This window comes from Amblyraja radiata, chromosome 7 (assembly GCF_010909765.2).
Source record: "Amblyraja radiata isolate CabotCenter1 chromosome 7, sAmbRad1.1.pri, whole genome shotgun sequence".
Taxonomy (NCBI): domain Eukaryota; kingdom Metazoa; phylum Chordata; class Chondrichthyes; order Rajiformes; family Rajidae; genus Amblyraja; species Amblyraja radiata.
In genome coordinates, this window is record NC_045962.1 from 43,671,241 (window position 1) to 43,687,927 (window position 16,687).

Below are 16,687 nucleotides of genomic sequence, written 5' to 3' on the forward strand. Positions count from 1 at the left end.
CATCGGCCAACAATGTCCCAGCTACACTAGTACCACTTTCCTGCACTTGGTCCATATCCCTCCAAACCCGTCCTATCAATGTACCTGTCTAACTGTTTCTTAAACAATGGGATAGTCCCAGCCTCAACTACCTCCTCTGGCAGCTTGTTCCATACACCCACCACCCTTTTGTGTGAAATTGTAACCCCCTCGGATTTCTATTAAATCTTTTCCCCTTCACCTTGAACCTGTGTCCTCTGGTCCTCGATTCCCCTACTCTGGGCAAGAGACTCTGCATCTGCCCGATCTATTCTTCTCATGATTTTGTACATCTCTATAAGATTCCTCCTCATCCTCCTGCACTCCAAGGAATAGAGACCTAGGCTACTCAACCTCTCCCTATAGCTCACACCCTCTAGTCCTGACAACATCCTCATAAATCATTTCTGAATCCTTCCAAGCTTGACAATATCTTTCCTATAACATGGTGCCCAGAACTGAACACAATATTCTAAATGCCGTCTCACCAACGTCTTATACACTGCAACAGAGTCTGAAGAAGGGTTTTGATCGAAATGTTGCCTTGCCTATTTCCTTCGCTCCATAGATGCTGCTGCACCCGCTGAGTTTCTCCAGCATTTTTGTGTACCTATGAATGGTTATAACATGAGTTCTGTATATCTATGCACCATTTCAGTATTTAAATTTGCTGGTGTCTAGACATAGAAACATAGAAAATAGGTGCAGGAGTAGGCCATTCGGCCCTTCGAGCCTGCACCGCCATTCAATATGATCATGGCTGATCATCCAACTCAGTATCCTGTACCTGCCTTCTCTCCATACCCCCTGATCCCTTTAGCCACAAGTGCCACATCTAACTCCCTCTTAAATATAGCCAATGAACTGGCCTCAACTACATTTTGTGGCAGAGAATTCCAGAGATTCACCACTCTCTGTAAAAAATGTTTTTCTCATCTCAGTCCTAAAAGATTTTCCCTTTATCTTTAAACTGTGACCCCTTGTTCTGGACTTCCCCCAACATCGGGAACAATCTTCCTGCATCTAGCCTGTCCAACTCCTTAAGAATTTTGTAATTTTCTATAAGATCCCCCCCCAATCTTCTAAATTGAAGACCGAGTCTATCCAGTCTTTCTTCATATGAAAGTCCTGACATCCCAGGAATCAGTCTGGTGAACCTTCTCTGTACTCCCTCTATGGCAAGAATGTCCTTCCTCAGATTAGGAGACCAAAACTGTATGCAATACTCCAGGTGTGGTCTCACCAAGACCCTGTACAACTGCAGTAGAACCTCCCTGCTCCTATACTCAAATCCTTTTGCTATGAATGCAAACATACAATTTGCTACACCTGCATGCCTACTTTCAATAACTGGTGTACCATGACACCCAGGTCTCGTTGCATCTCCCTTTTTCCTAATCGGTCACCATTCAGGTAATAGTCTACTTTCCTGTTTTTGCCACCAAAGTGGATAACCTCACATTTATCCACATTATACTGCATCTGCCAAACATTTGCCCACTCACCCAGCCTATCCAAGTCACCTTGCAGTCTCCTAGCATCCTCCTCACAGCTAACACTGTCCCCCAGCTTAGTGTCATCCGCAAACTTGGAGATATTGCCTTCAATTCCCTCATCCAGATCATTAATATATATTGTAAATAGCTGGGGTCCCAGCACTGAGCCTTGCGATACCCCACTAGTCACTGCCTGCCATTGTGAAAAGGACCCGTTTACTCCTACTCTTTGCTTCCTATTTGCCAGCCAGTTCTCTATCCACAACAATACTGAACCCCCAATGCCATGTGCTTTAAGTTTGTATACTAATCTCTTATGTGGGACCTTGTCGAAAGCCTTCTGGAAGTCCAGATACACCACATCCACTGGTTCTCCCCTATCCACGCTACTAGTTACATCCTCGAAAAATTCTATAAGATTCGTCAGACATGATTTACCTTTTGTAAATCCATGCTGACTTTGTCCAATGATTTCACCACTTTCCAAATGTGCAGCTATCCCATCTTTAATAACTGACTCTAGCAGTTTCCCCCATGTTAGATTAACTGGTCTGTAATTCCCCGTTTTCTCTCTCCCTCCCTTCTTAAAAAGTGGGGTTACGTTTGCTACCCGCCAATCCTCAGGAACTACTCCAGAATCTAAAGAGTTTTGAAAGATTATTACTAATGCATCCACTATTTCTGGAGCTACTTCCTTAAATACTCTGGGATGCAGCCTATCTGGCCCTGGGGATTTATCGGCCTTTAATCCATTCAATTTACCCAACACCACTTCCCGGCTAACTTGGATTTCACTCAATTCCTCCAACTCCTTTGACCCGCGGTCCCCTGCTATTTCCGGCAGATTATTTATGTCTTCCTTAGTGAAGACGGAACCAAAGTAGTTATTCAATTGGTCCGCCATATACTTGTTCCCCATGATCAACTCGCCTGTTTCTGACTGCATGGGACCTACATTTGTTTTAACTAATCTCTTTCTTTTCACATATCTATAAAAACTTTTGCAGTCAGTTCCCTGCCAGTTTTCTTTCATAATCTATTTTTCCTTTCCTAATTAAGCCCTTTGTCCTCCTCTGCTGGTCTCTAAATTTCTCCCAGTCCTCCGGTATGCTGCTTTTTTGGCTAATTTGTACGCATCATCCTTCGCTTTGATACTATCCCTGATTTCCCTTGTTATCCACGGATGCACTACCTTCCCTGATTTATTCTTTTGCCAAACTGGGATGAACAATTTTTGTAGTTCATCCATGCAGTCTTTAAATGTCTTCCATTGCATATCCACCGTCAACCCTTTTAGAATTAATTGCCAGTCAATCTTGGCCAATTCACGTCTCATACCCTCAAAGTTACCTTTCTTGTAAGTTCAGAACTATTGTTTCTGAATTAACAATGTCACTCTCCATCCTAATGAAGAACTCAACCATATTTTGGTCACTCTTGCCCAAGGGGGCACGTACAACAAGACTGCTAACTAACCCTTCCTCATTACTCAATACCCAGTCTAAAATAGCCTGCTCTCTCGTTGGTTCCTCTACATGTTGATTTAGATAACTATCCCGCATACATTCCAAGAAATCCTCTTCCTCAGCACCCCTGCCAATTTGATTCACCCAATCTATATGTAGATTGAAGTCACCCATTATAACGGTTTTCCCTTTGTCGCACGCATTTCTAATTTACTGTTTGATACCATCTCCAACTTCACTACTACTGTTAGGTGGCCTGTACACAACACCCACCTTAGTGTTTCGCAGCTCTACCCATACCGATTCCACATCCTCCAAACTAATGTCCTTCCTTTCCATTGCGTTAATCTCCTCTCTAATCAGCAACGCTACCCCACCTCCTTTTCCTTTCTCTCGATCCCTCCTGAATATTGAATATCCCTGGATGTTCAGCTCCCAGCCTTGGTCACCCTGGAGCCATGTCTCCGTGATCCCAACTATATCATAGTCATTAATAGCTATCTGCACATTCAACTCATCCACCTTATTACGAATGCTCCTTGCATTGAGACACAAAGCCTTCAGGCTTGTTTTTACAACACTCTTACCCCTTATACAATTATGTTGAAAAATGGCCCTTTCTGATTTTTGCCCTGGTTTTGTCTGCCTGCCACTTTTACTTTTCACCTTGCTACCTATTGCTTCTACCCTCATTTTACACCCCTCTGTCTCGATGCTCACACATTTAAGAAACTCTTTCCCTTTAACTCCATCCTCCACTATCCCATTCGACACCCCACCCCCCTTATTCAGTTTAAAACCACCCGTGTATCAGTGGCAAACCTGCCTGCCAGAATGCTGGTCCCACACCTGTTAAGATGCAATCCGTCCCTTTTGTACAGTTCCCCCTTACCCCAAAACAGATCCCAGTGATCTAAGAATCTAAATCCCTGCCCCGTGCACCAGTTCCTCAGCCACACGTTCAGGTCCCGTATCTCCCTGTTCCTGCTCTCGCCAGCACGAGGAACTGTAAGCAAACCGGAGATAACAACCCTGGAGGTCCTGCTTTTCAGCATTTTTCCGAGCTCTCTAAAGTCACGCTGCAGAATAGTCATCCCCTTCTTTCCGACATCGTTTGTGCCGACATGCACTACCACTTCCGGATGTTCACCTTCGCCCTTGAGGATTTTCTGCACTCTGTCCGTGACATCCTGGATCCTGGCACCAGGAAGGCAGCACACCATCCTCGCATCCCGTCTGTTGCCGCAGAAACCCCTGTCCGTACAATGGAGTCTCCCACTACAATGGCGTTGCCTGCCTTAGGCCTTTTTGGTTTTGGCTCAACAGCCCTATTCGCATCACAAGCCAGTCCGCCGCCCAGTGTAAACACCTCTTCTGTCCCTACAGCTTCTAAGTGGGCGAACCTGTTCACAAGAGGTACAACACCCGGGGACGTTGGCATTCCATGCTTCCCTCTCGTTCTCACTGTCTCCCACCTTCTCTCTTCCAGTACCTTAGGTGTAACAATCGTACTGTAGGACTTGTCGAGGAACGACTCCGTTTCTCGGACGAACCGGAGGTCATCCACTTGCTTCTCAAGTTCCCCAACACGGCCCTTGAGGAGCTCTACCTGGATGCACTTCTCGCATTTGTAGCAGCCAGAGGCTTATAAGGGCTTATAAGTGTAGTGTCATTTTTGCTCGGCGATTTTAATAGATGTCCTTTAGGCATTCGAGCATTTTTGTATATACAACAACTGCTGTCACTTTTATGTAATTGCTTACACACAGAAGTGATTTACTTTTGCAATAACAAGTTTCAATGCCATTTCTCAATATGTCATCGATCCTTTCAATTTTTTTTAGGCTGTCTATTCAAAACCAGATATTTTAAGAATGTTTATAGGGGCTTGACATTCACGTTCTATTGTCTCATGAAATAGAATTAAACCTGTACAAAAACCTTGTGAGACCTTTGTCAACCAGCATTTGTGGTTCCTTCTGTTTAACTTGTATAATATTTTTATTATCGAAGTATAGAAGTTGGGATGTAATGTTAAAATTGTACAAGGCATTGGTGAGGCCAATTCTGGAGTATGGTGTACAATTTTGGTCGCCAAATTATAGGAAAGATGTCAACAAAATAGAGAGAGTACAGAGGAGATTTACTAGTTGCCTGGGTTTCAGAAACTAAGTTACAGAGAAAGGTTGAACAAGATAGGTCTTTATTCTTTGGAGCACAGATGATTAAGGGGGGACTTGATAGAGGTCTTTAAAATGATGAGAGGGATAGATAGAGTTGACGTGGATAAGCTTTTTCCATTGAGAGTAGGGAAGATTCAAACAAGAGAACATGTTTTGAGAATTAAGGGACAGAAGTTTAGGGGTAGATTTGAGTATAGGAGCAGGGAGGTTCTACTGCAGTTGTACAGGTCCTTGGTGAGACCACACCTGGAGTATTGCGTACAGTTTTGGTCTCCTAATCTGAGGAAAGACATTCTTGCCATAGAGGGAGTACAGAGAAGGCTCACCAGACTGATTCCTGGGATGTCAGGACTTTCATATGAAGAAAGACTGGATAGACTCGGTTTGTACTCGCTAGAATTTAGAAGATTGAGGGGGGATCTTATAGAAACGTACAAAATTCTTAAGGGGTTGGACAGGCTAGATGCAGGAAGATTGTTCCCGATGTTGGGGAAGTCCAGAACAAGGGGTCACAGTTTAAGGATAAAGGGGGAATCTTTTAGGACCGAGATGAGGAAAACTTTTTTCACACAGAGAGTGGTGAATCTGTGGAATTCTCTCCCGCAGAAGGTAGTTGAGGCCAGCTCATTGGCTATATTTAAGAGGGAGTTAGATGTGGCCCTTGTGGCTAAAGGGATCAGGGGGTATGGAGAGAAGGCAGGTACAGGATACTGAGTTGGATGATCAGCCATGATCATATTGAATGGCGGTGCAGCCTCGAAGGGCCGAATGGCCTACTCCTGCACCTATTTTCTATGTTTCTATCAGGGGGAACTTCTTTACTCAGAGAGTGTGGAATGAGCTTCCAATGGAAGTGGTGGAGGCAGGTTCGATTTTATCATTTAAAAATAAACTGGATAGGTATATGGACGGGAAAGGAATGGAGCATTATGGTCTGAGTGCAGGTAGATGGGACTAGGGGAGAATAAGTGTTCGGCACGGACTAGAAGGGCCGTGATGTAATTGTTTTATGGTTATCAGATCTACTTATTGATTTTATTATCAGATATCAGATCTACTTTTCTTCACATCAATTGATCTTTTCTAATCAAACAATTATTTGCTGCCTTTTTGGGATATGTGAAAATATGACTTCTGTTTCCACTCTAGACCAATTGATTCTGAAGCAGTTAAGTTCTTTTTTAGGGTAATGCTTGCTCACTCTGGATTAATTAACACAAGCAGGGTCTCTGTACCATCTAAGCTAAATCTTTTATAGTTTAAACATCTCAAATAAATAACACATGGCCTTCTAAACAAAGAAAGCTTTCCTTTGCCTCCACCTACACTCCACCAAAACTTTTCCAGTTGTCTTGGCCAGACCCAATTTAAATCCATGAATCACTGCAGATGCAGGAATCTTGAACAAAAAATAACGTGCTGGAGGAACTCAGCATCTGTGGGGGGAATTGACGAATGACGTTTTGGGGTAATGGTACAATATAATATTTATATCAAATCCTGATCTGTTAATTTCATCATGGCCTACTTTTGTGGTGCCATTCATAACTTCATGATGTCAAGAGCAACAAAGTAATTTTGAAATACAATTATTGTTCCAATGCAGTCAGCCTCTTTATGCTCCAGAAAGTCCGACAAAACAGCAATGTGATAAATAACAGATCGTCTCTTTTAGAGGAGTCTGATCATGGGATCAATATTTGGACAGGATAATGAGGAGGAATTCTCTCTGAAAGAATAAACAGAGTTTAGATGTAACATCTGAATACCACCATAACCAGTTCTGTACTGACACGACACTGCTTTAAATTCCATGCAGGTCTGTGCAATGGTCCTTGAACATTGTTTTTTTCCGCAAGTGCTTCAAATGGAGGCAGATTTGATGCCACAGTGTCTTCTAATCGGCCAAAACAACAATTGAAATTTTTATTAATGTGATAGTTTTACAAATCGGGTCAATTTTATCTTGTAAAAATAAAATAAACTCAAACTCTTTATCTATTTTTCAATTAATTTCCAATAAGACAGTAAAATACTCGATGGGTATTTTCATTAACTCCACTAATTTTACCTTCCCCAATTTTCTCCTTATGCCCTACCTCAAACATAGTATTTGAAAAATATTGATAAACAAGAAGTTCAAGTAACAAGTGAATTGTTGTGTGGAAATACTCTATTAAGAGACAGAGGCCAATGATTCTGTAGCATTAAGTAATAATAAAAGGTAAAGAACATTATAGGATTAAAATTGTTCAAAGCTTCTGAAAAGAATTGACTTTGCCATGATATGCAATATCTTCCTCCCAAATCGATGGGTTTAAAGAACTTAAACTTTGAGGGTATCACAAACCAAAACCTAGCTATCTGGTTGGTATTGAGGTTTACTTAGGACCAGATTACACAAGTACAGAGTGTAGGGACGTTGCAAATCCAGATGAAATCAGATGTGTACTTTAATGTTATGCCATTGTGTATCTCTGCCTGTTCCCATTATTCCCATTGGCACCAGCCTATAAATGGCTTCACCCCTCGGTAAAACTCACTGGAAGCGCTGAAGGACCAAATCCATTGTATTTTAATAAAACCCTAATTGAAGACATTATTTTCGCTCTGAGTTTGAATTGATCTCTGCACAACAATTATTCTTGTTATTTTGTGATCAACTAAATACTTTCTAAGGTAAAGGCATTCTAGATATAGGATAATGCATTGGTTACAGATGCAGTTATAGTTGAGCTCTGAAAATATTCTGTAAGTAGCCTTTCAGCGTTGGAAAGAGTGCTGAGGTGTGAAATTTTAATTATAGCTTGCATATCTGCAATACCCTCTATAAAAATAACTGGGGGGGAAAATCATTTTTTCAGTTAGCACTATTTCAGCTGTTAGGGGACTGAAAATAAAATTGAGAGCACATATTTAGTTAGAGTTGTCCAGGAGCATTTTGCATGAAACCCAAAAACATTTTAATTAGCGTCACCCATTCCTGCCTAAACCACAGAACCCTCTTCTCCACAGTGGGCAACCTCCTCAAGCCTCGAGCCAACACTCTCCCTACCTCTACTCCGGATCTCTGCAACTCATTCCTCCACTTTTTCGCTGATAAAATCAGCACCATCTATCAATCTTTATCCCCTGTACCCGACTCCCCAGCATCTACTCCACCACCTACCACGGCCCCTCCTTTCAACATCTCCACTGACCTCCTTACCCCTCCTCCACACTGCTTCCTCTCCCAGTTTGACCTGGTCACCCCTATTGAAATCTCCAAACTCATCAGCTCTTCCAAACCCACCACCTGCTCCCTCGACCCTCTCCCCACTCCCCTGTTGAAGTCCTGCCTCCCCGTACTCTGCCCCTACCTCACTAATCTCTTCAACTCCTCATTGTCCCAAGGAATTGTCCCCTCCGCTTTCAAAACTGCTGCCGTTACACCAATCCTAAAGAAACCTGGTCTTGATCCCTCCTCTCTCATTAACTACCGCCCAATCTCAAACCTCCCCTTCCTTTCAAAAACCCTGGAGCGTATCGTTGCGTCGCAACTTCATTCCCACCTCCTTGCGTATAACCTACTTGAACCCCTCCAATCTGGCTTTCGCCCCCTCCATAGCACAGAAACTGCTCTCCTCAAAGTCCTCAACGACCTCCTCACCTCTGCTGACACTGGTTCCCTCAACATCCTCATCCTCCTCGACCTGAGCGCAGCCTTCGATACAGTGAACCATAACATCCTGCTCACCAGACTCAAGGACCTCGGCATTGAAGGCTCTGCACTCAGCTGGCTCCGTTCCTACCTTTCCAACAGATCCCACTTCATCTCTCTCCACAACCACACCTCTGCTACAGCCGCAGTCACTCAAGGCGTTCCCCAAGGCTCCGTACTCGGCCCCCTCCTCTTCATCATCTACATCCTCCCCCTTGGTCAGATACTCCGCCACTTCAATCTGGACTTCCACTGTTACGCTGATGACACCCAGATTTACCTTGGCACCAAATCCCCCCACAACCCCCCCCTCTCCCATATCAACTCCTGCTTGTCAGCTATAAAAACCTGGATGCAACATAATTTCCTCAAACTCAACAGCGATAAGACAGAATTCCTCCTCATAGGCTCCAAAGCCACACTCAGCAAAATCAATAACCCCACTCTCACCATCGACGGCACCACTGTCTCCCCATCTCCCCAGGCCCGCAACCTTGGCGTGATCTTTGATTCCACCCTCTCCCTTGAGCCTCACATCCGCCATGTCATTAAAACCTCCTTCTTTCATCTCCGCAACATCGCCAAACTCAGACCCTCTCTCACTCCGCCTGCTGCTGAAAGACTCATCCATGCCTTCATCTCCTCCCGACTGGACTATTGCAACTCACTTCTCCTTGGCATCAGCTCCACCTACATCAACCGACTCCAACTGGTCCAGAACGCAGCCGCCCGACTCATCACCCACACCAAATCCTGGCATCACATCACTCCAGTCCTCAAAAAACTTCACTGGCTTCCCATCTCCCACCGGATCACCTACAAAATCCTGGTCCTCACCTACAAAGCCCTCCACCATCTGGCCCCCACATATCTCATTGACCTCCTCTCCCCCTACCAACCCTCACGGTCCCTCAGATCCACATCAGCCGGTCTCCTCTCCATCCACAAGTCCAACCTCCGCAGTTTTGGGGACAGAGCCTTCTCCAGGGCAGCTCCCAGGCTCTGGAACTCCCTCCCCCAACTGATCCGCAATTCCGTGTCCCTCCCCATCTTCCAGTCCCGCCTCAAGACCCATCTCTTCACCTCTGCCTATCCTTAGCCCCACGTCCCCGTCCCTTTTCATCTGTGCATTAATTGCCTCATGCTGTGTTTTGTATTGAATTCTGTCTTTACTTTGTGTACTAGTCATGTCTCTACTATTTATTTCATTCCCCTTACATGTTTTTCCTATACATGCTCAATTTTTGTAAGGTGTCCTTGAGACTCTTGAAAGGCGCCCATAAATAAAATGTATTATTATTATTATAACGTCATGAGTGATAGGAGTAGAATTAGGCCATTCGGCCCATAAGTCTACTCCGCCATTCAATCATGGCTGATCTGTCTCTCCCTCCTAACACTATTCTCCTGCTTTCTCCCCATAGCCTCCGACACCTGTACTAATCAAAAATCTATTCATCTCTGCCTTAGAAATATCCACTGACGGCCACTACAGCCTTCTGTGGCAAATAAATCCACAGATTCACCACCCTCTGACTACAGAATTTTCCCCTCATCACTTTCCTAAACGAACGTCCTTTAATTCTGAGGATATGGCCTCTAGTCCTGGACTTTCCCACTAATGGAAACATCCTCTCCACATCCACTCTATCCAAGCCTTTCACTATTCTGCATGTTTTAATGAGGTTCCCACTCATTCTTCTAAACTCCAGCGAGTACAGGCCCAGAGCCGACAAACGCTCATCATAAGTTAAATTCCTTCTCTCCAAAGATGCTGCCAGTTCCGCTGTTACTCCAGCATTTTGTGTGTATCTTACCTAAAGATCACTTGGATTTCTTCTGATCACTTGGATTTTCTCAATTGCCTTTGGAATGTCATTAAAGCATCAGCTGAGATCATGAGATAAAAATGCAACAGATGAAGTACATTTAAAATATATTGATTAAGGCTTTTTATCTCGTTTAAATGAATTCCTGTGTAGTGGCAATGCTAATTGTAATGTGTCTCAACTCAGTTGATCATAAACCATTCAGTCCCGTTGTCAGCTGTTTCCTCATTCGCAGACCACAGTCTATCCGTATTGGTGGAAATGTGTCATCCTCGATAACAATCAGTACAGGAGCACCTCAAGGCTGCGTGCTCAGCCTGCTGTACTCTATACTCATGACTGCATAGCCGACATAGTGCGAACTCCATCATCAAGTTCGCCGTCAACACCACTGTTGTGGGACGTATCACTGATGGGGACGAGTCAGAGTATAGAAGTGAGATCGATCGATTGACCAAATGTTGCCAGCACAATAACCTGGCTCGCAACACCAGCAAAACCAAGGAACTGATTGTGGACTTCGGAAGGGGTAGGATGGGGGCCCACAGTCACTGTTTATATCGGGTCGAAGGTGGAAAGGGTCAAGAACTTCAAATTCCGAATCTCTCTCCTGGTCCCAGAACATTGATGCAATCATAAAGAAAGCACATCAGCGCCTCTACTTCCTGAGAAGATTACGGAGAGTCGGTATGTCAAGGAGGACTCTCAAACTTCTACAGGTGCACAGTAGAGAGCATGCTGACCGGTTGCACCGGTTGGCTTGGTACGGCACCCTGAGCGTCCAGGAGCGGAAAAGGCTGCAAAAAGTTGTAAACACTTGCCAGTCCATCATCGGCTCTGACCTCCCTACCATCGAGGGGATCTATCGCAGGCGCTGCCTCAAAAAGGCTGCCAGCATTATCAAGGACCCACACTCATCTATCCGCTGCCATCAGGTAGAAGGTACAGGAGCCTGAAATCTGCAACATTTAGGTTCAGGAACAGCTTCTTTCCCACAGCCATCAGACTATTAAACACAACTTCAAACAAACTATGAACTATAACAGCCTATTGCACTTTATCTGTGTATTTATGTGTGTGTATATATATTCTATGGTATATGGTCACACTGATCTGATCTGTATATATGCCTAAAATATTCTGTTGTGCTGCAGCAAGCAAGAATTTCATTGTCCTAACTGGGACACATGACAATAAACTCTCTTGACTTGAATGAGCTCTTCATTCCTACTCGACTTGTCCTTTCCCATGCATATTTTATTTTTCAACTATATCGTTCCTTCTGAAATTTAGGCACACGGAACTGCAGATGCTGTTTTACAAAAAAAGACGCACCTTGCTGGAGTAACTCAGCGGGTCAGACAACATCGGTAGAGAATATGGATAATCGATGTTTCAGGTTGAGACACTTCTTCAGACTTTCAACTCCTAGTCCCCCATTTCCTCAGCTTTACCTTGGATGTCCAGCCCCTTTACACCTCCATCCTCCCTCTACTAACATTCACCTGGCCCTCAACAACTTCTCTAATTCCCCTCACTATCTTCATTAAAGGTGTGCACTCACTTGGGTGCCCACCTTTAATGTGGGCACTCACTTGGTATGCCTCCAGATATGCCTGCATTTTTGTTGGTTACGTTGAACAAAACGTACACCAGCACTGTCCTCCAACTCTTTCTCCTCTACGTCGCGATTGCACCTGTGCAGAACCCTTTGATTTAATTAACTTTATCAAAAGTCGCCTTTCCATGTTCTCCAGAGATGCTGCTGACCCACTGTTACTCCAGAACTTTATGTCTCTTTCCGAAATTTGTTTCTGTCATCTCTTTAGGCACGGAATTTCAGATCTTCACTCCTGCTAAAAAAACATCTCACTTTTCCCCTCAGACATCCCTGCCCCCTTCCTTTTACGAGTTGTGTGATCTTGTTACTGCACTCCCAGGAGGTGTAAATTGTTTCATATTTACTCTGTCTTAAATATCTCATTGTTTTAAGCACCGCTATTAATTCTTCCTTTCAGATTTTCTGGTCTAACTACATGTTGTAATCTACAGGTATGAATGCTGCCGTGCGAGCAGTAGTACGGATGGGGATCTATGTGGGCGCTGATGTTTATTTTGTGTATGAGGTTAGTGTCACTGTTGGCCTAGATGTCTAATATTGACGATTTGATCCATATCAGGAAGGTTTCCATCCTATTATCTTGCTTTATTTGACTACTCACTTGTTTACAATGAACTTTGGTGCTCTGACCTTAGTCTCTAACTTTTTGCATGCCATTTTATTTTGTAAGGAAGAAGAGCAGATTAAAACAGATACAGTGCTCTCCATAATGTTTGGGCCAAAGACACATAATTTATTGATTTGCCTTTGTACTCCACAATCTGCACATTGTCAGATTTTATACATTTTGGTTTCACCATGTAGAAATTACAGCTGTGTTTATACACAGTCTCCCCCCCCCCCCCCCCCCCCCCCCCCCCATTTCAGGGCATCATCATGTTTGGGACACGTGGCTTCACAGGTGTTTGTAATTGCTCAGGTGTGTTTAAATGCCTCCTTAATGCAGGTATAGGAGAGCTCTCAACACCTAGTCTTTCCATCACCTTTGGGAAATGTTATTGCTGTTTATCAACATGAGGGTCAAAGTTGTGCCAATGAAAGTCAAAGAAGCCATTATGAGACTGAGAAACAAGAATAAAACTGTTAGAGACATCAGCCATACCTTAGGCTTACCAATGTTTGGAACATCATTAAGAAGAAATAGAACACTGGTGAGTTTACTAATCGCAAAGGGACTGGCAGGCCAAGGAAGACCTCCACAGCTGATGACAGAAGAATTCTCTGTATAATAAATAAAAATCCCCAAACACCTGTCCGACAGCTCAGATACACTCTTCAAGATTCAGGTGTGGATTTGTCAATGACCACTGTACGCAGAAAACCTCATGAACAGAAATACAGAGGCTACACTGCAAGATGCAAACCATTGGTTAGCTGCAAAAATAGATGGCCAGGTTATAGTTTGCCAAGAAGTGCTTAAACGAGCAACCACAGTTCTGGAAAAAAGTCTTGTGGACAGATGAGAATAAGATTAACTTAGATCAGAGTGATGGCAAGAGCAAAGTATGGAGGAGAGAAGGAACTGCCCAAATTCCAAAGCATACCACCTCATCTGTGAAACACGGTGGTGGAGGTGTTATGGCCTGGGCATGTATGGCTGCTGAAGGCACTGGCTCACTTATCATCATTGATGATACAACTGCTGATGATAGTAGCATAATGAATTCTGAAGTATATAGATACATCCTATCTGCTCAAGTTTAAACAAATGCCTCAAAACTCATTGGCCAGCAGTTCATTCTACAGCAAGACAATGATCCCAAACATGCTGCTAAAGCAACAAAGGAGTTTTTCAAAGCTAAAAAATGGTCCATTCTTGAGTGGCCAAGTCAATTGCCCGATCTGAACCCAATTGAGCATGCCTTATATCAGGGCTGCCAACTCTCACGCTTTGAGCGTGAGAATCACGCCCTCAAGCAAACTCTCACGCCCTCTCAGTCGCTCGCTGCAGCTTCGGCCATGGAGCACTCCGGACAGTGCGAGTGTCCCGGGCCGTCGGTGGCGTCGGAAGCACCGCTGCCGCGAGAGTCTCCGTGCCGAAGGGACAGACTCTCAAAGGGAGGTGGAGAGAGAGAGGGGGGAAGAAGACAGGGGGGAGAGACAGAGGGGGGGAGGGGGGTGAATGGAGAGAGAGAGAAGAGGTAGGGGGGAGAGTGAGGTGGGAGAGGGGGGGAAGAGAGAGAGGGGTGAGAGGGAAGAGAGGGGGTGGTGAGAGGGGGAAGAGGGAGGGGTGGTAAAAGAGAGAGGGGCAAAGAGAAAGAGGAGATAGAGAGAGAGCAAGGGGGAGAGTGATGTGGGAGGGAGATATGGGGGAGAGAGGAGAGACAGAGAGGAGAGACAGAGAGGGGAGTGTATGGAGAGGGAGGGAGAGAAGAGGGGGGAGAGAGAGGGGACGGAGAGGGGGGAGACGGGAGAGAGAGGGGTGAGAGGAGAGACAGAGGGAGAGAGGAGAGAGAGGGGAAAGAGAGATGGAGGGGAGAGATAGAGTTTGAGAGGAGAGAGAGTGCATCCTGGAGGACAACCAGTGGCTGCTGGAAGTAAGTACCAAGCACTGGGTAGAAACGGTGGAAGATAGTGGACTTCAAATGGGGGAGGTTGGAGAAAGCATCCTGCTTGCCTGCTAGATTTTCACTGACTGTAACTGCAGAAAAAATGTTCCCGATGTTGGGGGCATTCAGAACCATGGGTCACAGTTTAAGAATAAAGGGGGGGGGCAGTTAGGACTGAGATGGAGGACAAACTTTCTTCACGCAGAGAGTTGTGAATCTGTGGAATTCTCTGCCACAGAAGGCAGTGCAGGCCAATTCACTGGATGTTTTCAAGAAAGAGTTAGATTTAGTTCTTGGGGCTAACAACATCAAGGGATATGGGGAAAAAACAGGAAAGAGGTACTGATTTTAGATGAATAGCCATGATCATATTGAATGGCAGTGCTGGCTCGAAGTGCCGATGGCCTATTCCTGCACCTATTTTCTATGTTTCTATGCTTGAGAATATGGCAATAAAACTCGATCACTTGATTTTGAAGCATTCATGCATGGTGGAGGTATAATGTAGTCATAGAGTGATACAGTGTGAAAACAGGCCCTTCGGCACAACTTGCCCACACCCGCCAACATGTCCCAGCTATGCTACCTGCTTTTGGTCCATACCTCCAAACCTGTCCTATCCATGTATCAGTCTAACTTTTTCTTAAATGTTGGGATGGTCCCTGACTCAACTACCTCCTCTGGCAGCTTGTTCCATACACCCATCACCCTTTGTGTGGATAAAGTTACCCCTTAAAAAGTTACCTCTTAAAAATACTTCATACAAAAAACATTGAAATCATACTTCTACAGTGCACTAAAACATGATTTTAATACATCAAATTTCAAAAAGTTCCTACCCTTGGAGGGGGGGACCCCCTTCTTCCACACCCTCTCCCCACTCGGTTGCTCCACTCCCTCACCGGGTGCCCCCAAGGCCAGTGATCGCACAGTCTCCCCCCTTTCAAAAACGCTCCAATCCAATTTAAAGCATATATATTGTATTCAAGTGTAAGTTAAAAGACTCGCTGCAGTATACACCATATTGCACAATTCCAATGGGATTGTGCAATTGTCCTCCCACACCCACACCCCCCACCCCCGCCGGTCGCTATGCTCCCTCGTGCTTGGTCTCTTGCAATTTCTTACTCCCAACTCTCACCCAATGTTGGCAGCCCTGCTTATATGCTGGAGAGAATGAAGATGACTAGCCCCCAAAACATGCAGCAGCTAAAGATGGCTGCAATACTGGCCTGGCAGTGCATCACCAGAGAAGACACCCAGCAACTGATGATGTCCATAAATTGCAGACTTCAAGCAGTCATTGCATGCAAAGGATATGCAACAAAATACTAAACATGACTACTTTCATTTACATAACATTGCTGTGTCCAAAACATTATGATGCCCTGAAATGGGGGGACTATGTATAAACACAGCTGTAATTTCTACAAGGTGAAACCAACATGCATAAAAATTGCCTTTATTAAAATCTGACAGTGTGCACTTTAACCACATGTGATTTTTTTTTTTTGTATTACAAATCTCAAATTATGGAGTACAGAGGCAAATAGATTAATGATGGGTCTTTGTCCCAAACGTTACGGAGGGCATTGTATGCGTTTCAGGACATTAGCCTAATACCATTTTATGTGTGTTTACTCGTTATTGAGTGCTTTTCTCTGACCAATAACTCTGGCATTTTGACTACATCGCACTCAAAGATAGGCCCAGAATGCTTGTGTTTTTGGCAGAATATTCAACTCTAATCCTGTTGTTACACGGACATTTTTCTCTAGCCAGGCTGCCAAAGAAACAATTGAGAATTAGTACTTGTGTTTATCTG

At 44.4% G+C, this 16,687-nt stretch overlaps 1 protein-coding gene across 1 annotated transcript in view; it reads left to right on the forward strand.

Moving 5' to 3' along the window:
• Positions 1 to 16,687, forward strand: part of pfkl (phosphofructokinase, liver type) — a 60,938-nt gene that overhangs the window by 1,231 nt on the left and 43,020 nt on the right. The window contains exon 2 of the mRNA XM_033024340.1: positions 12,745 to 12,818. Within this exon, the coding sequence (XP_032880231.1) occupies positions 12,745 to 12,818 (74 nt within the window). The remainder of the gene's footprint in view (positions 1 to 12,744; positions 12,819 to 16,687) is intronic.